Here is a 27841-nt window from a genome sequence, read left to right on the forward strand (position 1 = left end):
CCTGCCTGCCCGCCCGAGGGCTGCGACCCCTGCCACCCAGGGCGGCTTCGGGACCAAATAATAAATGTTGTAATAAATCACAGTATTTATTGGGACCGTCGTTTAAAAGGTCTGCCCTGGGTTGGAATCTTGCCCTGGGACCAGGCCCTCGAGGAGCAGCCCCGGGCTGCCCGCAGACCCCTTCACAAAGCCCGCCGTGCTGTCCCCGGCGTGTGACTTCGGCTCAGCTGTTCCTGTGCAAACTCCAGCAGTTCAGTGAAATGCCGCAGAAAACAAGTGTAACTTGAAACTACGCAGAGACAATTCTCAGAAAGGGGAAGTAGAGACAAGTTTAGTTCCCCATTACTTGCATCTCCTGCTACATCTGTTCTGCTGTGCCACTGCGCAGGTTCACTGACGAGAAGAAGCTGGCCCTTCTTGCTGCAGGAGCCGCAGGTGTCGGGCAGCCCGACTGTGACTCACGGAAGCCCTCGGCAAACAGGCCATGCACAGACTGGGCCTGGCCCGAGCAGACACACACACCTGCTGCTTGTGTGGGCTCCCCCTGTTACCCTGCACTCCGGATGTGATCAGATCCCCTTCTGTCTCTCTCCCTTGCACCCACCCTGGCAGCAAACATCAGGCCAAAGAGAAGGAGAGACCGCAAGAACTGTTGCAAAACCAAAGCCCTCCAGCGCTGGACCCTACTTCAGGCTTTAATTCCCTGAGAGGTAATCCTTACACAAAATTAGTCTGTACAATAAGCAGCAAAAACAGGTTTTCAAACCCAAGCTATAAAAGAGTGGAAAAAAATTTATTCTTTTGGTGTGACCTATTCTCACTAAAAGAGAGAGATGGATAGGACAGGACAGTCTACAGGTCTTGGAAAGTGCCATTATTTCAATGCTTTAAAGTGATCAGTATTGAAGTCTCTTAAGTTATAAATTTGCTATCTATCTATCTATCAATCAGATACAAAGGACTTTTCACACTTAAGACCATGTCTCCACTATATAACAAGAATATTTCAATTTGTTAGCACGAAGAAGGAAATTCACAGGGTTGAAAAGTTCTGTTAATACTTGGTAATATTGAGTCAAATTCACACAACTCCTAAAAACTTCTCTGCTGAGTAAAACACTGTGTGCTTGTTGAAAATGAGCTAGTTTGAACTTGCCGACACATTACTTTGATTAAAAAAATAGAAACCTTTTGGAATAAAAGGAAGCTGAACTACTAGGAGGTACAAATACTAAAATAAAAATTTAAAGATTTTTTTTCCACTTGCTGTGACCTTTTTCACAAATGCTCAGTAAACCCAAAAGATGAAAGAATAATAAAAGAGAAACACTGTAACTGTCAATGTGAATACATTATGTGATATTGTTTCCCTATAACCTCCGAAATACGTATGGAGCAGTGACTGCAACAGATGTGCCCCATCACCACTATCAGTCCCATCAAGCCTTCCAGGTTTGTCCTGACTTCTCCTATATTCCATTCTACAAAAAAAGAACCTCTGCTGGCCATCAATCCTCCTGACTCTATGCTTATTAACTAGGATTAACCTAATTTTCACCACATATCATCAATTCTTTATTCTCTATCTGCAGCAACTTTCCAAGCACTTCATCCAAAAGCAGAAGACAAAAAGTGGTTGATGTGGCAGATGGAAATACTACTATTAACAATCTCTGTCAACAACAGACCATTTCAGTAGCTTACACAAAGTTTACCTTGCTGTCCCCAGCTGTATCTGTTCTTTCCCATCACTGTAGTTCCAATAATAATCCTATTTTAAAACTTATTTAATTGGTCATTCTGCAGTTTCTTAAAATTTCATGCCAAGTATCTCATGCTGGCTACTGTCAGTAATAAAAATGTGTAATTAATCTGCAATTCTTACATTGCTAATATTACCACAATCATTTCAACAATAATGCAATAGGATATTCAAATGCCTTTGCAAACACAATGAACAGTCCATTAATGAAAACAAACCACTGGTTCTTACTTGTATGTCTAAAGGTCCTTTGTAATGGTTTGTTGATTTATCACGCAGTTCAATTGTAATCTCTTAGTTCCTGCTACAGTACAGCTCCCTACTGCAACTTACATAAACAGATTTTAAACTCCTTGTAAAATACAGTGTGGATCTCACAGAAATTTAGTGCCTAAAAAATTAGTTTCTCCTCAAATTTAATGTAGGAATTTCCAAATTAAATTCATGCTGAAATTACAGTTGAGTCATTTTAATTGCTGAATCAATTTTTCTACACAAAGACTACATACCACCTTAAAAACACCAGCCAACCATCTTCTGGTGAGATTTGGAGAATGGCAATGCAAGACAGCTACAACTATGGAAGTCCCAGCTACTGGACTCCCAAAAGCCCAGGACCAAGAAGTATTAACGACAAAACCTAGCAGCTGCTCTCCAAGTCCAGTTTCTATATCTTTTTTTTTAGGTTCCAGCCATGGTCACAGTGTGATGGAATTGGGTTAAGATTCCAGCTGTGCAATCACGGAATGAGTAAAATATTTGCAAAACCAGTTACTGAACTTAATCACGCTTTGCACCATAAGGCCTGTCAGGGTTTAAACCCAGCTGGCAACTAAGCACCACGCAGGCACTCGCTCACCCACCCCAACCAGTAGAATGGGGAGGAGAATCAAAAGTAAAACCTGTAGGCTGAGATAATAACTGAAACAAAGTAAAAAAGAACAATAATAGTAAATAATATTCACGATAAAAGAAAGGATAAAAAAAAGAAGAACAAGTGATGCACAATACAGTTGCTCACCATACACTGACTGATGCCAGACCCCGTCCCCAAATCCTGATTGGCCTCCCCTTCCAGTAACTCTCTAGTTTATATACTGGGCATGACATTCTGTGGTGTGGAATATTCCTTTGGCCAGTTATGTCCCAGCTGTGCTCCCTCCCGGGTGTTTTTTTTCTTTTGTACCTCCTCGCTGGCAAAGCAGGAGACACAAAAAAGTGCTTGATATAGGATAAACACAATTTAGCAACAACCAAATCATCAGTTGTTATCAACAGTATTCTCATACTGAATCCAAAACATGGCACTTTACCAGGTCCTGAGAAGAAAATTAATTCTATCCCAGCTGAAACCAGGACAGCTGTAAGAAGAACATAGAAAGAACACAGAGAACAAAGCACTCAGTTTTAAGAGGTTACCTACCTCAATTGCTTCTGCTAGTGGGAAACCCACCTACAGATTAAAAGATTGCAGAAAGAACTGAAAAAGGAGGCAACTAGAAAGGAATTCTCCATTTTGATCTCTTTTGAGACACTTCTCTATCTACTGTGCTTGAAAAAAGCCAGTTGAGCTCCACAGCACAGCATTAAGCCCACACCCATGGTCCCCCTAGATCTAAAGAGTTTGAAGTAAGTTTGGTGTGAAATTACCTATGTTGTGAAATGGTAGGAAAATGAATGACAGGATTGATTATGTCACTGAACATCTGATTGTGAAGGAGCCTCTAAAGCCAAGTCTTCTGTATTTTGCTTTGTAGATTCATCCATGTAATAAATACATAGGTAGACATAAGTAAATAGAATTCCTACTCTAGATGCCACTCTTACAATTTTATTGAGGGCTGAATACTTTCAGAACACCACACATGACTATTGTGGGAAATAAAATAGTAATTATGCAACTTAGCACTTTTCATTTTATTTAAACTGATGCAATTTGTGCACAGACAAGGTAGTTAGGTAGGCAGGTATGTGGAAAGTCACTGCAATTATCTAATATGAGGCATGTCTTAATCTTCCTCTTCTGCAGGTTATTTGGTTTCACAAACCATGATGTTTCTAAGTCTCTCTCTTTAGTTCTTATGCTATCTCATAAAAAACACCTCCTACTTTTTCTTGTAAGCTTTAAAATATCTATATTATCTATTTATTTTACACTGAGTTCTACATTAAAAGAAGTGAATCCTTTTTTTTTTCTTTTTTTTTTTGAAAAAAGTAAATTACTTTGAAAAGACTGAAAATAACCTCTGAGTTGCATTACACACATTTTAGGTAAATCATTGTTTTAATTCCTCAGCAGGTGGCAGCAAAAAGTTATTTCCAACGTCATATTAATTCTGTACTGTGTTAAGTAATTTGTTCTTAAATTTCCAATAAAATTCCCCTACTATTAGATAATTGTACCATATGAAAGAGTTAATAGGAAAAATCAGCCTGTCTGCTTATTCCAGTTCTTCAGAATCACTTCAGCTGCATCTAGTGTGCTGTCTTTCTGCAAAACAAGGAACAGTTGCACTATTACTGCAAGTATGGAGTTCTTGAAGAGAGAGGCAGTCATGATTATATCATCCCAAATCAGTATTTGGCAGTTTCACTCCTATCCTGTAAATATCATGTCAGCCAGTTTTTCTCTAACAGTTATTAGCTACAAATCTGGACTGAACAAGGAATTCAATGCTGATTCCTTGAAAATATTTATTATCTATATTTAAAAGATAACACATTTTCTCAGCATTCATACTACCACATTTAATGAAAGCAACACTGATATAAATGCCTGGCATTAATGTAGTGATGTAACTTGGCAGCTCTGTTTTGGAGACATGCTAGCTTGTCTCTGTACCTTCCTTGTTCCTATATCTTCCTAATCCCTATGTGTATAGTTGGGATTTTTTAATCTGCATGCAACCATATTATGCTGTGAACCACTTAAACATAATCCCCCAAATATGGGTAATTCATCCATTGGCCAGCTGTGTAGTTTGGCTACAACCTGGTGAGTCATACAGGTTGTCCAACATGATTAATCCAAAATGATTAGTGCTGCTCATGGCAGACAAGCCACATTTACAAGCAGCAAGTTTCATCCTGGTTGTTAGTGGCTGAGTTTATACCAAAGACTTTACACCTCATCAAAAGAACTCAGCAACACAAGGGGAAACTCCCCTTCATTACTGGTTCAGGCCAGAGCTCTGATCTTTACACGGAACAGTTGGATTGGCACATGTTCCATTATGCTGACTGCTACAGAACTGGGAAACATCTTAGGGCTTTGGATTTATCAAAGCTTACCTACCTGTCCCCAAAGTCTTTCAATCTTTTCAAGAACAGACTCAACAGGGCAAAGAAAATGTGTAAAGGAGGTGTTCACAAAATGGCAAAAATCAGCCATACAATAAATAATAAGAAGTAATAAATAATAACAATTAAATAAATAAAATAAATATTAATAAATAATAAAACCATATAAGAATCAGCCAAAAATAATTAATAAAAAAACATGTTTTCTTTTGTAATTTGGAGCTTGTGTATTTTCAAGCAAGTGAACTAAACTTGAAGGTGACCTCTTTACTGTTCTTCTGTTGGACACTGCATGGGCAGGAGGCACACCACTCTGCTGTACAATTATTCTCTGCTCTGGATTATAGAAATCATGTTGATAGCTTACCTGTCTCATAAATTTTCACTGTCACCACTGGTCAAGAATGTTTTTTAAAATCAATACAGTAAGATAAAAAAATGATTATCTATCCAGTTGCTTTCTGCCAGTTGCCCTTCTTAGCCATGCCACCCACATTCATGGTGTAAAGTCCCTCAGCAAAAAGACAATAGTTGAAGGTACTTTGTGCTGAATTTTATACCAAGCTAACTTTCTGTTCCTAAAAACATTCAACTCAAGAGATCCTGGGAAAAATGTAACAGCCAGTCTTTTGCAGATTTCTGCGCTGCATTGATTTTCAGGACATAAATTTACCTTAATGAAGCAAAAGCGTATATATTTTTCAAACTGTTTCTTCGTTTCAGGACCACAGAATGCTGAAAGAGGAATTGCTGACAGCTTCTGAAACACAAAACAGAAATAGCATTTGCTTATTTATATGTGCGTAAAAAATTTGTTTTAAACATGATGATTTTACTATTGCATTTCTAGAACTCTCCCTCCCAACATGTGATGGAAAGACAAGGTTTGGTGTCCTATGCACAAGGTAGGCTTTTCTAAATTCAAATTACTTTTCTAAGGAAAACATTTCAAAGGTACTTTTATTCAACAAACATTTAAGCATGCCAAAAGAAAAGTGCTGGGGTGTAACACAGACCTACAGGCTACCTTTTCAGAATATTTAGCAATATTTTAGTCACATAACTATCAGCAACGCCAAATAATATTTCAAATGGAACATCTCTACTACATTAATTAATGACTAAGTTGCACTGCTCTTGCTTTCAATAGAAAAGCAATTCTAAAACCAGAATATGACTCAGACATCTTACCTTAGATGCTATCATCCATCTGACAAATTTATAATCATAAGGTTGTTTCTCGTCTACATCAGAGAGATCCACACCTAAAAAAAATTAATTTGAAACAAATATGTTGTAAGATTTCCTAGACGCCACTTTGAAAGCATTCATTAACAGCATTTTATTATAGTTAATACTTAAGAATAAAGATATATGCTTTCATTTTCGTATATAATTTTCAAATTATAACAATTAAAATGGACCAACAGATTGAACCTTTCCATTCTGACCTGAGCCCTTTCTTTCCATCCAAAGCAAATTCAGACATGTAGCTTGGAAGCAAGTCTTGCAGGACTCCAAGAAGTCTTGAAGCCTGGGTTATTGAGGGGTCAGGGCTGTGAAGGGTACTGAAGGGTGCATTTATTGCATGGACTGCAATAATCCCTACAACTGCAGTTTTCTCATCTGTGAAACTTGAGTACCTAAAACTTTCTGGCACATGGTAAAGCTGCGAGGTCCAGCTGTGTTTAAACATCCCTCTCTGAATAAAAAGTGCCATTAAGACCAGTTAGGGAAAAATGTAGAATTAGAAAATGTTCCCCTGTGGGAATTCTTCCTCAAAGTTACCACAACCTGAATTTCCAAAAGGTTTTATAAATTTTGGTAGCCTTTTACACTTTAGAAATCAGAATGTCTCAAAGAGCCTTCAGGGTATGACTTCAGATTAAGAAAAACAAAGAAACAAACAAAAAAAGACCAGAAAGAGGAAAGTACAAATGGTATGAACTGAGGATACTAAGCCAGGTGCTTGGCTGTCAAACATATTCATAATCGCATTCCTTTTGAAAATAGAAATGTTCATCCACCTCCTTTATCCTCTCTAAAAACTTGGCAAAGTTTTGCAAAACACCAACAATAGTTAGGATCATAAAGGCTTTGCTGAAGCTCATAAAATCTACCTCACACGCTAAGGTCAAACAGAAAATTTCAGTCCCAGCGAGTACTTCTGACAACATTATGCAAACATGAAATGAGAATACAGTTTAAAATAAAAGTTGCATTTTCAGAGTAACTATAGTTACTTTCCACACCCTTTTTAATAAACTTTTTACTAACTTAATGTGGAAACATCAACAATCATGAAGTATCCTCCATCTGGAATGACAGGCTTTAGTCCAGCTTCTTTAAGTAGCCGAGCCATCCGATCCCGTTTGCTTTCCAGCTCTCGAGACAGGGAGTAAAAATAGCAGTCTGGGTCATCCATGCGCTTATAGTCTATCCAAAATGCCTGTGCCAAAGCCTCCTGGAAACATAATCAATGTTCAAAGTACTCATGAACACTCAGTAAACTCACACTCACTTCCTACTGAAATCACATGGATTTTTATTCAATCCTGGCCCTCATCAAGCAAATCAGCACACAAATTACACAAGCTACATCCAAGTCTGTAATTTGCTTGTTACTTTGTGCTGTGGCAACACCCAAAGCATCCAATCTTTTGCTAGGCACTAATCATGTATGGAAGTCACAGTCTTTGACACAAGGGTTTACCATCTGAATTGAAGCTACATTTAAATTACTGATAATAATGCACCATGAAATAGCAGAAACTAGTAGACAGAGATAATGCTCAGTAAAATAAGACCTTGTAACAATTTTTATTTGTATTTGTTAGGAAACCACTAAGATTGTCAGTTTTATGCAAGGAGTAGTTTGCAGGTGAAAAAAGAAAGAAACTGCAAGACTGCTTCTTTTTCAAATCTCTGGTGAGCCGATCAAATTTATTTCCTCTTCTTACATTCCTGAATATATATTTTGACAATTAAAGACTCATCGTTGTGATTACTGCTTTACTATAGTGAGGCCAACAGCTTTCCTACACCAGAAAGCAACCTGCTCTGCCCCATCAATACATACCTGTAATGGAGTTGGGCAAGTGTACAGTGTATTTTGGTGAACAACTTGCAAATGCTTAATCAGGTTTTCGGGGCCAATGGACCAACCAAGCTAAGGGAAGAAAGCAAGCATAATCAAATTAACAAATAATGAAAATTAGCCAGTGTCTCAAGTTTTTCATTTTAAGCAAAATATTTTACAGAAATATGAGCCATTTGAAAACACACCATATTACCACAAAACTGGGAAACTGAAATATCATAATATCCAAGAATCCAAGAATCTTGACTGCTTCTGAACAAATATCGTAGTGGGGTTTTAAGGGGTTTTCTCCTCATAAGAGCTTATCAATTGAGAGACAAGAAAATAATTAGAATATGGGTGTAATTGCTCCAACTGAATGATACTCTCCCGTTTTTGAGACATGGAGATTTACCAGAAGCTTCCAAAACAAAAGTCATAGAAACAGAGGTTTTTTAGTGTAATAAATGCATTCTGTTATTTATACAACCGAAGTCTTTTATACTGAGCCTTCTTACCTTCCAGCCAGTTACACTGTATGTTTTTCCAGCACTTCCTATAGTTACTGTTCTTTCCCACATCCCTGGCAACGTAGCTGTATATAAAACAAAATTAATTGGGTACAGGTGAACTCACACATCCCATGTAGTCTGAAGGACTGTACTGCCCCTAGCTCAGAGCTCTATGTTCATTCATCATTGCAGCATCTTAAACAAGCAATGAGAATATTCTAAAATTGCAGCAATTGTACCAAATGAGAAAGGATATATGGGCCAATGCTTTCTAGCATGAAAAGGAGGTAAGGATTAATGGGAGGAGATAAAAGAGGCAGAAAATAAGAGGCACGGTTTTAAAACTACATGTTAGTTCTCCTCAGCAAAAATGCATAATTATCCATAAGAAAGATATGACCTAAGAAGTGGCTACCCATTCACCTGAGGAGAGCATTATTTCTGATGCCTGACAATAGCACAACATTACATACACAACATTAACTTGGGCACTGCGACCCACTTTAATAGATTTGTCCAGTTCAGTGTCACTGGCTGTCTTAGACATCAGAAAAAGAAAATAACTACTAAGACTTCTAACCCAGAACCAAACAGCAGAACATCAGAAAACCAGCAGAGTGAGTAAATAAACTATGCTGTGTTATGTAATTTGAACAGGCTTTGAACTGACTGACAGCAGCAGTTAGCTAAAAATGTCTGCAAGGGTTAAGGGAGTCATGGAGGCCTGTCTCTGTCTCTGCAGTTGTACCTGATAGGAGACCAAAATCCTTTGTTTCCTTTCCAAGGAGATGACAGAGTGAAGGCCTCTTCCTATAATTTGCCATTTTTGTTCTGTATAATGCCTCCGGGAAGCTCTATTTGGACTCTTTAATTTAATTAATTTGCAACAGAAACAGATAAATCAAGACACACTTAAATCTGAGACACGAAGTTGGACTTTGTGTTAGACAAGGTTGCAATTGCAGTGGTCACCAACATCCATCTTCACCTCATTTGTATACTAGAACCACTACCAGTGAATCTGCCAATTGTTAAATCCCCTATCCCGGAGGACCAAGGAATGAAATTTTCCAAATTAAATCACTGTATTTCACACAGAAGTTTTTGCAGCAGTTATTTGCATTAGACATGGTATAAGTCTTTGCAGTTATAGGAAAACACGTATTGAAATATTTTGAGCAACCTTGCCAAAAAGAAAAACCAAACAGCATGAAAAAACCTGATATCCCTATTAGCCCACCCATATTGATTTAACTGCTCTGTGACCCTGAGAACAAAAAGGCAATTTGAACAGATGCATCTTCTAGCTAGCTCGACCAAGAGCACAGATCACTTCCTAAAGGCACCCAAACTAGCTCTCACAGGCCACAAAAATAATTGGCTTTCAAAACCAATGGCCTCTAGTGATACTGTTTTACCACACAGTCATAGATATTCAGCCTTGGAGACAGAATGTAACAGCATTTCAAACAACAGCAGCAACACAAGGGCACAGGAAAAGGAGCTTTTACAAGTTTTAAATAGAGAGGGGAATTTCTCTATGCCATGTGGTAACTATACAGGACATCATATCCACTACAACCAAGTCTGACTACAATTTAAAAACTAATAAAGTACAAAACTAACACATATAATAAGCCTGTTACCTGGGATGGCACTCAGCTTGTTCAGAGGCTGGTTCAGAATCCTCAGTTATGAGATGCAATCTCTAAATCTGCCAGTGCAACCCTAATCATTATTCAGAGTCAGATGATGAGAAACATGATGAAGTGCTCTGTGCTACAGAAAACTGCTTCAGTGACAGCACAAAGACTGTATTAATTTTATGATCTGTGGCTAGCAACCCCTGTTAAATTGTATTAAGGAACCACCATTAGAACATGTAAATTGATGCAATATCCATTTTGTATCTCCCACAAAAAAAGTGTCACTGCACTGAATGGAATATGTAGAGGTTAATATGGAAATACGGGAGTTTATGAACAGTGAAATAACACACTCATTTTTATTGTATTATTTTGTGTAGACTTAAAAGAAATAAGAAAGCTAATCAAGTTAAAAAAGAGCAGATCTTATTTGTTTTACTGAAATAATGTTATTGTTTACAGTTACCCTGAAAGTTTTATACTACTTTTAACACTAAAGTTGAAGATGATATCATGGGATCTGTTAGAGAATATGCATCAAAACTTAGCTGACCAACTTCCCAGGCTTTGACTTGCATTTTCATTACACAGTACTTTTATATTTTATGCTGATCTACAGAATGCCTTTTGTTCAACTGGAACATGTCTTGGTTTGAAGCATTAGATGACAATATTGATGCCAATGACAATGGAGTTACTGCCTCTTAAGAATTTGTCACCTGTCCACTAAGACAAAGTGTGACTGACAACATGAGTGTTTGGACCTGCTGCTTTTGCAAAGCAAAATGGATTACCTTACACCACCCACAGAGATTTTGGTTCTGAGGATGGCTATTTGCTTTAAATACCTGCTAAGCCCACGAAGAAAGCTTAATTTAAGTGATTTTACTTTGCAATTGGGACCCAAGATCAGTTACTGTGTTAACTTGATAGGGTGCAGTGACTCAGATTACTATCACGTGAATGTACCCAAAATGTTCCACTTTTTCCATGTCTTTCCATGTTTTTGAGAAGGTATCACTGCTAAGGCAGCCACAACAGCCATGGAATTAGGTCACTCTCAAAACAGACTCATAGCCTATGCATGGCCAATACAATCAATGTACTGTCAGCAACTGTAAGGCTGAGTTAATAAGTATTGCAAGGTCATTTATATACAATTTCCTCTTTATTATTTGTAAGATTCAGGTTTAACAAGGATTTAGCCCCCGTTAATTGAAGGGGTTTTTATTGCCTCTCTACAAATATGGAATTGAAACATAGAAGCAAAGTTATTCAGCATTCAATCAGTGGCAAAGCCAGGAAGAAAGCTAAGCTTTTTCTTGTCTAATTTATATTTATATGTCTTGATTTCATTGTTTATTCTCAACTAGATGCCCCTACTGCACATGACTGAAATGTGCCTTCATTACAACAGTAACTCTCTTAACAGACAGTTCATGCAAGATGCTACCGTCAAAAACAAAACATCTGTACAGATAAGAAGCTTTGGACTTCAGCCAGCTCAAATGCATCAGGAGAGCCAAACTAAGACCACCACACTAGAAACTCTTACATAAATGCTTAGCTGTAGCATTATGGACCTGAGGAAGGAGTTCAGTACCCTGCACTAGGTTAAATTTTCTGAGACAGTGAGAGCAATTCCATCAGCTTCAGTAAAACCAAGATCAAGAAGTAAAACAAGAGGGACAGGGACATTAAACCAGAAAAACAAACATGGTGTATTCTTGCAATAGCACTTCATCTCTCTAGCAACACTGCCTGAAAACTTTAACATGCTTTCACAGTGCACCTGCAGTGACTTAGTTCATTGAATCCAGTCCATTATTTAACACTGTCTCTATACTTCGGAGGGACACTGCTCATGCACTGTCTCTGTGCTGACCTTTATACGTCTTTTTAACTTTTATAATTAGTGGAGTAAAAATTATTGTGTACCTCATTATCCATTTCCCTCACTGATTTTCTCTACCATACTTTGAGAAGGAAGTTCTAATCCCTGTTCCTTCCTTTAGTTCTTTAGCAAAGCACAGTCCAATACACATGCAGTAACAGAAGCTATACTTGTCACGGCCCACAATGAACAAGGATGGGATATTCATGTGATCATAACTGACTTAAGAGCATCAGTCCCACTGGTTTCTATGCATATGTGCTCCAAAGTCACTTTAGAGCTTTGGAAATTCTATTTGGGAATTATTCTTTAAAATACTTTTTCAGAAAAGGGAGGGGCTCTCCTCCTTAAACTCTAAATGTTCCAAAATAGTCAAAGCTTGAAGTTTGAGCTCCTTCCAGCAAGCATTATCTCTGAGAGGCAAGTTTACAGCATCATTCCACAACCAATTCTAAGATACTACAAAAAATCAGTACCTATTTTAATGTGCTTATTCCCTTTATACACCAGCCATTCATAAACCTCATCGCTGATGCACAGGGTATCATGTTTAATGCAGAGATCAGCTATTACTTGGAGCTCCTCTTGGGTAAACACCTGGGATACAAAAAAGTAGGGGACAATGCATTAATTATAGTATTTAAAGCATTCTTTGAAATTACAGCAGTGTTAAAGCAGGACTCTTACCTTGCCTATAGGGTTGTGTGGGGTATTCAGAATAATTGCTTTTGTTTTGGAATTAAATTTATTTGCAAGTTCAGCAGGATCCAAGACCCAGTCAGCACTAGATGCAGAGTTTCCATTATTTTTCTAAAAAAACAAAGCAAACAATAAATTTATACATTACTTGAATACAACAGCCTAAAGAGGGATGCCTAACTTATCACCCTCAGGCACTTTCATAACCATACTTGACAACCTATCCACTCTGTTCTGTGCTCCTGGGTGAAGGCAGCGGTTCCAGGAACAGGCAGGGAGGCCTAAGAGCAAGGTAAATCATTGTGACAGCGGCTGTCCTCTCCTGGCCAATGTCTGTCTTAACGCCTCTGCAGGAATTGGTTTCCAGGATGTTGTTGTACTCATGCTGATCATTACAGTGTGTAATGCAGAAAGCCCAGTCACATGGCAGGAGCGTTTACAGCCTTGCCAAATTCTAGAGCACGTGTGTGCATGCTTGACTGGGAGCGTCACCACTGAAGGGACTCAAGGTCTTTTCCTCCTCTTTGAACATATGAAGAGTTAAAAAGAGTTAAAAATCTGCACCACTGAGGCTCTGGATTTATACACTACACAATACAAATGTCCCTATGGTGTTACACATGGATAACAGAAGTTTGGGTCAGTTGTTATAGAGAACATGGAGCATGGCCGCACTAACTTTCTGACACCTACATGACTGGGAGAGAGTCAGACCAAAAACAGGGAGTAAAACAGAAAATACCTGGAGGAACCCTGTCATTCGAGACATCTCTAGAAGAAGGGCATCCAGAGGAACAGTCTCACCTACTCCCACTGCAGCTGTGGAGGTTCTGTCCCTCTGTGTTCTGATTTCAAGGAGTTCATTTAATAGTCCTGCCTAAACAGCCCCTCAGGCCCTTTCCACACAAAGTTGCCAGCTGCACAAGGCAATGGTAACAGGATTAACACTTTGCATCCAGAACAACCCTTGCAAGCTGCCACCATAATGCCAGCAGTACCAATTTGACAATTAACCTGTAGCAAAATTAGTCCTTTTTAACAATAAACCAAACAGTAATTCTTGTATGTATAGCAAATATGTCTACTGCACGATCAGTCCTTATTTAGCAAGCAGATTTTGGAAAAGAAACTGTATTCTATCATTGTAGGAGTTGCTGAAGGGATCAGAAACCAAATCTTTTGAAAACTAACAGATACAGAAATGGCACTGGTATGAGATCCCCCTTCCACTCTTTGCACTGAAAACGGAAAAAAGCAATTTTAATCAGCTTTCAGAATGCACAAACTAAAGCAAATGAGAAACATTATTGCACCTTCTCCAACACTAATAAAATATTCTATCTGCTTTGGATTATCATTGTCTCAGACTTACACTATAGCAATCCATTACATTTTTATGTAATTGGATGTTACGAAAAACTAAACAGAAAAGCATCACATAGAAGGCGTTCATCAAACTATATTGAGTACAGATGAAAAACTTCATATGATAAACAATTTTTAAAAAGCTACTCACACATCTCAGTGGGATAAAAACAGGCTTTGCACCCGCCATCCTTACCATTGGCTCATAACAGTCATAAAATGGCTCTATTATTATTACCTGAAATGACAACAGTCAGTATCAGAAACAGAGAATTTACCAAGGCAAAGATGCAAAAACGGGAGATGGCAACAGCAAACTGTTGAACCACAGAACAGCTGCCCTAATTCTGTCCACAAAATGCCAAGATTTCCAGGTATCTAGAAATCTCAGAAGAACAGCTCCGATTTTATCAAAAGAAAATTTTGAGATGGAAAAAGAGGACAAATTCAAGAAAAACTGCTTAGAGATTAGAGAATAGGAAAACAAATCAAACAAAAAACTCACCAAAAGCAAAGGCTAACAGAACTATCACAAACAAGAGAAACTACTATCAGAGCAAAAGAAGAGGAAGATACAGATGAGAATACAATATACAAGCAAAACAAACACTGAAAGCAAAATGCGTGACAACACAAAAAGGTTTTGTCTACTATACATAGAAATATTCCCGTAAAATGTCTTCTAGTACTGTGTCAAAAAGGCAGACATCAGTCATGATGAAGGGATGACTCATCACAGCTAGTACAGTAAACTAACAATCCTTTCTTTGAAGGACTTTCTGCTTTTCTGCTACCTATGCTGCTACCATGCAATGGTCCAAACCAGAATGTGGTACAAAAAGTTTATTCAAACATCAACAGTTCTTTGCACCACCCTTAGTCCTCTGTTGCAGACAACAGCTCATATGCTTTCTCAACTAAGAAATCAGTGTGTACTGTGTCACCTAACAGGAACGGTGATAAAGAAACTGCTACAGGTACCATAAGTATGAAAGAAAGGTGTTTGTAAGTTGGTGAATGATAGGTAGACATCAAAAGATAGGCTCCTAATCACAGCTTCTGAAACCATAAGTCAGATGCACAATTGCAACAAATCAAACTAATGGAGATAGAAAGAAGCCCCAACATTAACTTACATTTAAAAGTGGACAAATAAGAAAACAGGAAAATTCTCATTTCTGAAAGTGTACGTGAATATTTCCAATGAAAACTTACCTCATCTCCCTCTTCAATTAATGCCTGTATTGTACTAAAGAGAGAGCCATAAGCTCCCACGGTCACCAGGATATCTGTGAGAGGATCAATCTTTCTTCCACAAACTCTCTCATATACCTGGGACAAGGCTTTCACCAGCGATGGATGTCCCTGTTCAAAGCAAACAAATGTAACTGATTGGTGTGTTCCAACAATGTACAAAGCCTGTGTTTGGGGGTTTCCCACATATATCAAAATAGTACATTTTGAAATAGAAAAATATGACATGAGCCCTCAGTGTTAATGGCTGTTAACAGCTAGCATGTTTTAAACTTTTTGCACATTAGGAAAGAGTAGTTTCAATTTATTTGTATCTACTAGGAAATTCTTTTTCTACCTGGTGCTTTTTAATTTCTATCTTATTATCACAACTCAGAGTAGCTCCAGTTAGCCTATACCAGAGCTAGGAGAAGAGACAGGAGGAGAGAAGGGAATACTCTGCCATCAATTCACCCTCACCTCCTTTTGAGTCTCTTTCAGCTCCCTCTGTTTTCTTCCTTATCTTTCAACTAAGAAGTATTTGGTGCAAGGGAAATATTTTTATTCTGTTTATATACTGCTAATAAGCAGCACTTGTAATAAGAATGATGATTCATATAGTCACATCCCAAATCTCAGAGCACTATTCACCATTTGTGTCCCCTCCAGGGACACGGCAGTTCACACACTCTTCTCAAAATGTGCAAAGAACAAGAAAATAGACATGCAACAAAGATCATATACAACATGGAAATAAGAAGGCACAACTTAGTTTACTCAGGAAAACTGCAGAATTCCTGCTGTAAAAATATTTTTTCTTTTGGGATACTTGATAGAAATAGAAAACAGTTCCTTGAGAAAATGCAACTATGTAACAAAAATCCTCTAAAATACTGAACATTATACCTCTATAGACAAGGCATTAAATCTTCTGTAAACATTAACCCTTCTGTAAACAAAAACATTACCATAAATTAGGCTTACAAGTCATTGCTGATTCAAGTGACAGCCATTTCTTGCCCTGTCATGGCAAGACAGGAATGCTACAGCACCCGAGTCACATTAGGCCCCAACCCTACAGTCAGTGAGAGCTCAGTTATCAGATGGATGGAGATCATTCATTCTCATCCCTCTCACCTCTGCCACAAACACTTGTCCTCAAAAACCTCAGAAGTGCATAAGTTTGCAGAGGAAGTACAAAGGCTGAAGATAAGAATATTGGTAAAAATTCCTCTTTAATTACTATTTACAGGATAATATATTTTCCAACATTCATAATTATCCTGGGAATTATCAAACCATTTGGATATAAATAACGAAGTGATAAAAGTAAATAATGAATAATCACATGCATTAGGAAATTATATTTATGTTTGATTTGCAAATAGTTTTAGAGAATCAGCTTGTGAATCTTTGTCAGAAGGCAGACTTGGCCTGGTTTCAGCTGGGATAGAGTTAATTCTCTTCTTATTAGCTGGTAAAGTGTGCTACAGTACATCAGCTGGACAAGATTGCAGGCCCTGCTCTCTATAACCTTTTCCCCTGTGCCACGGCTCCTCCAAAACCTCGTCTGCCTGGTGAGCAAAGACTTTTCAGGTACCTTACTGTGAGTGATGAACATACTTCATGGTAACATAATGCTTAGCCCAGAAGTTCACTTAATTCCAGACATCTGTGTTGTGTATCTGACACAAAATAATGGCTTTTTACCTTAAAGCCTATTTAGAGATATTTTTTTTATTATGTGTGTGTATGCATATAAATATATATGTGTATGTTGTTCTTGCAGAAACTTTATACATAGCTAATGGTGATTACACAAAATGACCCAAAGAGGGGTGGAATGAGATTACAGTCACTGGAGAATTTTTTCCCTTCTGTTCTTGCCAGGGCTGCAGTGCCCTAATAAGACTTAGTGGCTCTGACCAGCCTCACTTGGGGGCTCTACCCAGAGGAGTGCCCCAGGTCCAGGGGCTCTATTTAACTGCTGTGCAGTAGTTGCTGTGTTGCCATTCAGATGCAGCTACACTGTGCTTGGCCATAGACCCTGCTGAACTTGGCCTCGACTGATTCTGTGGCTTGAGCTGCTGTGTCACCCTGGACCTGCCCAATGATCACTGGGTTATGTCTATCCATGGTTAACATTGCTGGGCCTGATCTGTGGATTGAATTCCTGGCTTGCTCTCAGGTCCACCTCACCACCACAAGCTTGCCTGGTGACCTGGGCTGACCTCAGCCACCATCCCTGGGCCTGCCTTTCTCAGGTACTGCGGGACTGGGCCCTGGCTGGTGAGACCTCTGCCCTGCTCTCTGTGATAGCTTGTCCTTCAGGGAACTGCTGGCCACTGCTGCTCCCCCTCAGCTTCTTAGAGAATAGTCAAAAAATTATCTTGGAATACGTACTCAGTGATGCCATGACTACCAACACAATTTCTAGCCTATCAGTCTATACTGATAGGCTAGAAATTGTGTGAATGCTTTTATATCACTGTTCCATAACAGGGTCATCTAGAGAAATATTAGACAGATGCCTTAGGATCTTGTAGCAATCCTGATACATGATTCTCAATTGGGCAATATGGTCTACCTTTACCACAAAATTAAAGATAGGCAAACCAAACAAGGAAGTGGTCATAGTAAACAGTAATAGTCACTGGAATATCCTGCCCTGGACAATGATAAATGCCATACACTCACACCCAGCAAAAGACAAACTCTACAAGCCAACCTCCAGAATGGGTCGTGACTATCTTCCAGAGGGCAAAAACTTATTCTTTTCATCCCTTCGTAGTCTCTAATGAAATCTACTAAATGCTATGGGTGAACCTTTTCTTCATCGTAGAGGCTCTGTCTCAAGTGGTAGTTTCTCATTCAATCATTATACAGTCTGATTTATGTTCACACAGAGGTAAATGTATAATCTACACTCTTTAAACTGTGAATTCACTCTTCAGAGACTATCTGTCCCAGACGTGCTCTACCATTTTGTTCCAGCTGAGGGATTTGCCTTGAAGGAGCCTACCCAGAGGAAGTTCATTAGTAACAGATAAGGCTACAGGATCAACTTAATTTGGGACATAACAGTGTGATCTACAGACAAAAATCAACTTAAAGTAATTTTTTTTCCTCTGTGGCACATTCTCCACTGAACTTGGGTTCTTAAGTTCCACAATACTTACAAAGCCTCGTGTGTACTGGTTCAATCTGTCAACTGCTGCTGCCTTTGCCAGCTCTTCTTTAACATAGCTGGGAGGAGATATATCAGGAAGGCCTTGACCAAGATTAACAATAGAGGGATCTGCTGCCACTTTTGTAAATTCAACCCTAAAGCGAAAAACATCTTAAAGTTAACACAACAAATAAAATTATCTTTTCATTTGTTAAGATTAAAGGGCAAAAAAAAGCATTTCACTTGGACAAATTCACAGCAGTGGCAATGGGTTTAAAGTAGAGTGTTCACATGGAGAACTGAGGGCTGGGACAATGGTAAGTAACCACAGGGGTCACAGGGCACCCAAGAAAATGTTTGCCTTTCTCCATCCACAGAATAACTTTTCTGCCAGCAGAACTGTGCTCAGATGTGCAAATGCATTCAGTGATTTCAAGGCTAAACTCTGTCAAGTGAAGGTGTCATTTAAACTACCCAGTCACCTCTGAGTGCTATAATTTATTTTTTTTTTTTTTTAATTTTAGGCAACAGACTGGTTTAGACTGCTCTTTAACTGTTCCTAGTAGCCTGATAGATATGAATGTTAGGATTCTTGAACAATTTTTCCTTCCTCCCTTCACATGTCAGCTTTACATTTTACTCTTTCCTCCCTACCAAAATGTTAACAAGATCTAAAAGAAAACAAAACTAAACTAAAAGCCCTCCACATAGCATTACAGTTCTGTCAAAAATGAAAACACATTGCTAAAAATTAGCTTGAGGCTGAATGATCATGACACTTTGTGTGTATGTGCACATATACATATATACATACTACTAATGTAAGCCCATAATAGTTTTTTCATCACCTAAGAAATTCCATATTTATTAGTGATGGCAATATTGCTTTAAGACCAATTTCATACCTAGAAACACAAGTATTAAAAATAATGAACTAAAATATAAAGACAAGTATAAAGGCTTTAGAAAGAAATCTGACATACTTGGTAAACATAAATCAAGTATAATGGAAATACATTACTCAAAAGAATTAACAATTAAATTTGAAAGTCAGCTAAACTACCATGCCCAAGAGTTATACTTGTCTCGTGTGGTTCACTAGGTGAAGAGAAGTCTAAGCCTAATATTTAAAGCTCAAAAGTAACAATTAATCACACCTTAAACTGAATTTCATTCACTGCTTCTAAATAGGTACCACATTTATTCCAGCAGAGATAGCAACTGCCATGTACCTTATTATCAATTTGGAAAGGAAATACATCAGCCAAAGACAGTTTCTGAAATTTGCAGATATTTTCCTTTTACTTACCACACATTGCTATCAAGGCCTTCAATTCGCCTTGTGTTTTTGTGTCTGAAGGCCATTGTCTGCAAGATCAAAATGTACAGACAGAAGGGTTTTGTTAAGAAAGACAAAGTAAGATATTGTTGGATTCTGCATGACAAACCCTCCTTCATGCCCTCTCAGATATACCACTGCCAGCTGAATTCAGCAGTTACACAAAATCATAGACATGTTCTTTCACTAAAGCTTCCATAATAACTTGAATTCAGACTAACAAAAAAACACACAAAAATGTCTTAAGTTCTCATTCATCGTTATCTAAAGCCACTAAACTTTTGGCAAGGATGGAAGAGGGGCATAATTTAGCTCATGAGCTTTAATAGATGTCCTAAAAAGAAAAAATACCGTATATACTTTATTTTTCTTTTCCATGATGTGCTAAAAACTTAAAGACTGCTATTTCTAGCCCAATTCCTGCTCAGTCCAGTTTGGAAAGTAAGCATTTGCAATGTGATTTTTTTTTGATAAATTGATGGTTAAGAGGAAAGGAGCCAAGACATTTCCTATTTTCATTCAGATTTTTGAAACTTTAAAGTATCTACATACAGCACTAAAAACCCACAACAGAACATGTTTTTGCTGTATATTCAGACCTTAAATTAAGGTATTTGAAAAACTCCTGTAGAATAGACTTTCAATGACTACTCTGTGTAGAGGCAGAGAAAAACCTACTGATAGTTGTGATATTTTTAAGGTAAAAAGAGAAAAGAAATTTAAGAAAAAGAAAACCAGATTTATTTCTACGGGCAAACAAAAAAGTGCAAGCTCATATCTATTTTTGTAAACCTGCTTGATACGGGGAAAAAATTGCATAGGAATTACATAGTCCCTCAGTACCCCAGACACTCCTGTTTCTTTGAGTCAAACTATAGAGTTTTAGTGACTTTAACCAATACCAGCTATTGTTACTGTCTGAAAGATTCAAAAACCATATTCTAGCCACTGTACTCTGAGAAGAAAATGTCAGCATTACCATTATATTCCAAGTTTCAACTTTGAATCAATGGAAATGACTCACAGTGGAAACATTATGCAGCAGGTACACTTTTGTACTCAAGCTGTTTATAGTAATGAATGTACCATATACATTGTCATTTGAAGAATGGGAAGCTATAAAACTACACAGATACTTTTCTGTTCATGTCTTCTCTACAGATCTGATTCTGACCTCATCAATACGACATGAACATCAGAGGAATCCAACACAGGACACCTTTTATTTGTCCTCATGAAGAGAATTGTAAAGAGAACTAGACAGGTGAAGTCATACTTCTTAACACAGAACGAAAGGGAGTTAAGAGACAATTCTGACTAGGTAATCTGTACTGTATGTATTTAAAAACACACATATGGTTTAGAAGATTGACCCAATTTTACATGAATGTTTTGTTAAATATGACTAATGTTTGGCTGTACTTCAAAAATACAAATAACACTGGTACTACTTAGACTCAGTCACATACACATCTTTTTTTACATGCTTGTTTTTTACATAACACAAAATTAGTGCATCTCTAAAGTACTGCATGAAATAGTTTTCTCTATGAAGCTGAAGGAATACTTACTGCAGAGGCTGAATGTTTGATGGATCTGGAAAGCAAATCTGTTCGTAGCTGGCATGTTCTAATGCCACGGCAACAGAAGCTTCGTGAAGCAAAAAACATCTCTGCATAATAAATAAGTGACCTGAAAAACCTTACAGATTCTAGGAATGAGCTTCTACACACCACTAGGCAATTTTAAAAGATAAAAGCCCCTCCGCTTCCCTCCAGCGATTTTGTTTCAATTAAGTAAACTCCAGTAAATTATTACCTTGCCACAGTTGTAACCACAGAGAATGAAACTTTCTAACTGACAGGGCTGCAAAATGTTTCTGAATGTCATCTCAAAGAAAGGTTTCCTTTATTTGACAGCACTCATCTTCTTTTCTTTGAATAATAGTTAAGACTAAATGCAGTTCAAGCTTCAAAGTCTCTGTTAGAATTGTTGTGAAAATCTGTTTGTGTAATAAAAATTGCTATTACAGTTGCCAATATAGACAGAATAGAAAAAGGGCCTAATTTCTGAGAAGTTACACATCTTTAAAACTGGTCTCCATTTCCAGGTGTTTCAAATCAGGTATGCTGAAACCATGATCATTAAGATCAGCAGTGACACTAGAGATGCAGGCCTACACACTTTATGTAGCTATACCGAGTTCTGCCACAGTAACTTGGCAAACATCAAATATTTTCCATGGCAGAAAAGAGAGAGCTTGAAAAGCAGTTCTGTGTGGAGTGACAGATCATTCACTGACCAGAGAAAATATGACCTGTTAATCAGTAATTATAAAGAAAAAAGAAGAAAGAGCTGGTAATTCAAGCAACTACTTCCAGAATGTATTTTTAAATATATATATATTGGCTGACATTGTCAAAATGACTGGAATATGTTAGAGAGAAGCATGTAACCCACAGAGCTATGTTAGAAACACAGTACCCACAGCAGTATAATTATTAACTTTGTTTTCCATAGTTTACTCATCATACGATAACTCCCCCTCTGCCCAGACTTTCCTACCTGAAAAGAGGAAGAGAACTAAAAAAAGTGTTATTTACACTTACAAATAGAAAAGGCCAACCAACACTCTCTTTTAAGGATGCCTCATGGAATGATTTAAGTTTTAAAAGTATGCTGATTTTGTCTTTTTCTTGTTCCAGTGCTTCTAACTCAGTCTCAATTCTGAAATTAGGGTCTTTCTCACACAGTACTGAGTTGTAGCTAACCCAATCAGGCCTTCAAAATACCTATGTAATCCCATTGCGTTTAGCAATCTGCAAGTAATCAACTGAAGTTCCTTTACAAGAAGAAACTCTGCTGCAGGCCTGAAGACTAGCAAAATCAAACAGCAACTAAATCTTTGACACTAGTCTGCAAATATTCTGAAAGACAAAGAAGAAATATATCTGCTTTAAAAAGACCTGTAAACCCATTTTAAGTTACTTCTAATAACACCACTTAGCATATTCACCATAATCTTTGTGAAATCAAATCTTTGTGAATCTTGTGAAATCAAAAATATTGTGAAGGTCTCTATTCCTCTCATTGTGTAACCTTACCAAAACTACTTGTGTAACATACTGATACTAACTTAAAACATGACCGTGATAATCGTGCTATTCCCCAGGGTGAGACCACAGGCAGCATTACTCTTTCAGCTGCAAATGCTTGCAGTAGTTAGTTAGCACTGAGGGACAAACATGCATATCTTTGCCTGTTTCATTTCATATTGAAAAATAGAAAAATTAAATAAAAAACTTGCAAGCCTCACATGCAAAACTAACTTGCAAGTTTTGTTAGAAAAATTATTAACAGCTGTAAATATTTCCAGCATTAGTGCCAGGCTGCACTGAAAGGCAGTGTGGTATTTGTGAACCATTATTCAACACGAGGCAATCATGCAAAACCACAAGATTGCATGAGCTGCAGCAGACCTGTATCACTCTGGCGTGCCCAATCGCTGCAAGTACTTAAAATACCTGAAGGGAAAAAATATATCCACCTTTAACACCACAGAAATGTAAGAACTGTGAAAATTTTATGAGAAACATAGTGGAAACAATACTTTGCTGAGCAGTCTCAGTAAGAAAAGGCACTAGCATGTAACATTTCTCCCACTGCTTTTTAATCTTTGTGACACTTTTCCAGGGAATGCTGAACAGCATTTGTTCAGATTCAAGAGCACTCAGAGACAACTACTGGCATTAAATGAAAAAGCCTCATCTAAAATACTTTTATGACTTTTTATTTCTAAAAATACCTCTTCCTTCATCTGCAACTGAATACTTCCACTTAAGCTACTTTAGGAAGTGGAGGGAAAGGCCTCCTTAATATAACCAGATACTCTCCCATATTGATCTCANAGAAAGAAAGAAAGGCCTATTCTTTTTGCCCCTAAACACACACATTCCCACTATAATTGTATATGACATATTAAAACCTATCACAGGCTCAAAAGAATTATTTACCGGTACTTTCAGGATGAGCGTACTCTTAAATATTACTGCTATATGTGTTTTGGCAACAACCAATATGTGTAATACACATAAATGAGATGGTTTATAATGTCCTAAGATAAGTTTTTCTCATCAAGATGCAATGTTTGTTGCAGCTCAGGAAAGTTACACAGTGTCAGGCAGCTACAGAAGTTATGCAAACCCTGTTTCAACTCTCTTCAAAATTGATAAGGTTCTTCCAACACAGAAAATGCACTGATCTTTGTGGCAGAATGAAAAGGTATTTTCCTTTCTTAATCCTATTAATGTTTCTTTTTTCAATCTTGGAGTCAGACACCAGTATTCTGGCCAAGACCTGTATCTGTTAAACTCAGAAATTAACAGTAAGGAATACTTTTCTTCCCATTCCTATTTTCAGTGCTCTGAAGTATTCATGCTCTAAGTCAGCATACCTGGAATTTAGGCTTACATACCCATAGAGAAAACAGGAAAATTAACACGTTAGGGTAGAAAGGATAACAAATTACTGCTCTTGCAGCTTTCTATATTTTTAGGGGAGTGAGAAACAAGGAAGGCTATCAGAAGTGTCAGTGCAGTAAATGTTTTTTAGTAGGACTGGGAAGAAGACATATTCTGGTTGCTAATCTGGTTTAAACTCAGGTTTGGTGATTTGAACTAGACTGGAAGTTACAGTTAGACTTTGTCATGGGAAGTATATGAATGCATCTGTGTACTAACAATCATTTAGCTCATGCTGTGCTTTATAACTGCTCCAGCACAGATATAACCTCTGAGTTGTAGGCTCTTGTGCTCCCTTCACAGCTGCCCAACCTCCAGGTCATAACAGTACCTGACCTCAGATGCTACTGAACCACCAGAACATTTTATGAAAAGTTTTAATTTTGTAATTATTCAATTTTTCTCATCTGAAACTAAAGGGCAAATTCTGCTGGTTTTGAGCTTCAATTATACCATGTCTATAAAAACCACATCATAGAGCTTGAATGACTTCTGGTCAAACCCCTTAAACTCATGCGTTTTTTCAGGTAACAAATAGTCTAATTTTACTGTGCAGTCTCAGTGACAAACACTACTAGAAACACTGAAAGCCTGTCAGCCACCACAATAATGTCATAATGTAAATATAATCCCCATTATATTTGTGTTGTGCTAAATATTTGTGGGATATGCAAACCTGGAAAATGTTACATCTCAGCCGAAGGCTATCAAGACTTTGAAGGACTGTCTTTTTTTACTATCTAGAGGATGAAAGCTTTAGAGACAGAAAAGGTGCCCCCCTGCCAGGGAAGGCCTCTCCAGAACTTTTTTCCCTTACTATCTACAGGTAATAAAAAGTTATCAAGCCAACAGAACTGTTGCCAAAATCACTGTTCTCAGGAACTTCAAATTACTGAACTTAAAACCTGCCCTGTGTGAAGGATTCGTTGTAGTAGCCAACATTTTGTCCTTTCTTCTCACATAATCTACAAGGAAAGGAGAAAACTGCTTGCAGAGAAATAAATGTTACCGTACAGATTGAGAGGGATGAGATTGTGGAGGGTTTTTTCTTGCTTTTCCCCCCGCCTCGCAGAGCAGCGTTACCATTTAGCCATTCTACACTGCACTTAGGCTCCCACCCACGCGTGCTCCCAACCTGCAGCACAGAGTGGAGAGGCCAGAACCTGCCGGGCACCAGGACCCCCGGCCCCCACCGGCAGGCCCCGCGGTAACTGGGTGTTCCCCGGGCCCGGCACCGGGCGCTCTGCGGAGCAGCGACCGCGGCCCGGCTGGGAGCGGGCCATGCCCGTCCGCCCGGGGCGCCTCCCCCGCGGGCCCGAGGCAGGGACAGGCCCCGAGGCAGGGACAGGCCCCGAGGCAGGGACAGGCCCCGAGGCAGCGCTTCCGTCCCGGCCGGCGCCGCCACAGCTCACTCACCGCCCCGACACCGCCGCGCCGCCCGCCGACAGCGCTCCCGGCGGGGCGGAGCCGGAGCCGGAGCCGGAGCCGAGGCCGCCCCGTCCCCTCGTCCGAGGGGCGGAGAGCGCCCGTCCCGCCAGGTGCGCCCTGGGGGCCCCGCGGGCCATCAGGCGGCCAAATGAGGTGACTGTCCCGCTCTGGTCTGCACTGGGGCGGCCTCACCTCGGATACTGTGTGTGGTTTGGGGCACCACAATATAAGAAAGACATTAAGCCATTAGAGAGTGTCCAAAGGAGGGCCGTGGGGTGAAGGTTCTGGAGGGGAAGCCTTATGGAGAGCAGCTGAGGACATTTGTTCTGTTCAGCCTGGAGAAGAGGAGACTGAGGGGAGACCTCACCGCGGTCTACAACTTCCTCACGAGGGGAAGTGGAGGGGCAAGTACTGATTCCTCACTCTGGTGATCAGGAAATGGCAGGAATATGAGTCAGGGGAGGTTTAGGTTGGATATTAGGATATCACGTTTTTCACCCAAAGGGTGGTTGAGAAGTGGAACAGGTTCCCCAGGGAACTGGTCACAGCACCTAGTCTGACAGTTCAACAAGAATATGGACAATGATGTGATTTTCGGGGTGTCCTGCAGAGGGCCAGGAGTTGGACTCAATGATCCTGATGTGTCCCTTCCAACTCAGTGTATTCTATGATTCTATGAAACTGGGTTAACTGGTTGCCTTCTTTGGGCTGTCTTTCTGGAGGGAATAAAGTGTCAAAATTATTAATAATCATCTCATACCCAAGCTGACCCCTTATCAGGAAAAGAGTGCAGTTCTCCAGATTTTTTCAGGTATTCCACAAACACACAGGATTTACATTTTTAAGGTTTCCCTTCACAACCAAGAGAGACTTACTCTCTTTGTAAATCAGAAAGTTCTCTTTAATCAGCACCTCAACATCACTAAATTATTCAGTTAGAAATACATATATATATATTTAAAATATTTTTGCAGCCTACATTTCCTTTATTTATAAATCTTTACAAAACTGCTTTGCCTTAATATCAACATCACTGTACAGAAGTTTAGGAGAAAGATTGTACAACTCCAACTGATTTTGTATGCTAAGTCACACTGTGACTCTGCAGAGCTGAAAGAACCTACCAATCAGATTTTACAAGGGCCTAGCATGACATTATGTGTCAAATGCATTTCTTATTCAAAAATGTTCGGTAATACAGATAAAGATTTTTGAAAGAACTGTACAAGACAATGAGAAAATGCTTTCTATACCAAGTCTTCACTTTTTTTTCATGTGGATACTAAAAAGAGGTCTGATGTGCCAGTAATAATCACAAAGAGGATTAGCAGGCAGAATGCAGATATCAAATGTGATAGATACACTACTTCCATATTGTGTTGTGCATATAATCATTGTGTATATTCATAGAAAATAAAAGAGTGAGAGCTGATTGAAGAGAACCAGTTTCACAGACCAGACTAGAACACCTCTCTTGGATGTATAAATACTCTGACAAAGCCAAAACACAACAGCAAAATTAAGAAACGAGTCCCAGAAATTATTTTAGATCCTAAATAAGACACACAAAGAACCTAACGCTTTACTCTTTTTTTCTGTCATGCTTTTTGAGAATTCTCATTATCTCAAAGATAATGCTCGTGCTGACAGAGACCTCTGCAAGCATGCACCGGAGGGCAGCAGATCCCAACCTGTGCTGTATCATGAGGTGCTTCAAAAAGGGGAAAAAAAAAGAAACTTTACCCTAAAGTTGGCTGTTTGTTCCGTTGATGGCCATATTTTTCACAGACTATTGTTTCAAAGGCAGATATCATGGGGAAATCCACGCAGTGCTAAATGTTCCGGTCTTCTGCACCACCCCTACTTTAGGCCCATGATACAGATAGCTGAAGGGA

The 27841-nt window shown here is 38.7% G+C and overlaps 1 protein-coding gene across 4 annotated transcripts; it reads right to left on the reverse strand.

Annotated features, from left to right (window-relative positions):
* Positions 1 to 3928: 3928 nt before the first annotated feature.
* KYAT3 (kynurenine aminotransferase 3) lies at positions 3929 to 25977 on the reverse strand. Of its 4 annotated transcripts, none has more exons than XM_027882911.1 (14): positions 25935 to 25977; positions 21570 to 21670; positions 19969 to 20027; positions 18670 to 18814; positions 15473 to 15622; positions 14409 to 14495; positions 12881 to 13003; positions 12670 to 12790; positions 8660 to 8736; positions 8142 to 8231; positions 7340 to 7526; positions 6254 to 6327; positions 5736 to 5822; positions 3929 to 4253 (listed from the first exon to the last, which is right to left on the reverse strand). In XM_027882911.1, the coding sequence occupies exons 2-14, from the start codon at positions 21666 to 21668 to the stop codon at positions 4191 to 4193; spliced, it is 1362 nt and encodes a 453-aa protein (XP_027738712.1). In that variant the 5' UTR covers positions 21669 to 21670; positions 25935 to 25977; the 3' UTR covers positions 3929 to 4190. The 4 variants fall into 4 exon arrangements, with proteins under 4 accessions (XP_027738712.1, XP_027738711.1, XP_027738714.1 ...); XM_027882910.1 differs by lacking the exon at positions 25935 to 25977 and adding an exon at positions 25654 to 25752; XM_027882913.1 differs by lacking the exon at positions 25935 to 25977 and adding an exon at positions 24212 to 24234.
* Positions 25978 to 27841: the final 1864 nt, after the last annotated feature.

This window comes from Empidonax traillii, unplaced genomic scaffold, assembly GCF_003031625.1.
Source record: "Empidonax traillii isolate 1590-97213 ecotype Southwest subspecies unplaced genomic scaffold, ASM303162v1 scaffold114:size1751661, whole genome shotgun sequence".
NCBI lineage: Eukaryota > Metazoa > Chordata > Aves > Passeriformes > Tyrannidae > Empidonax > Empidonax traillii.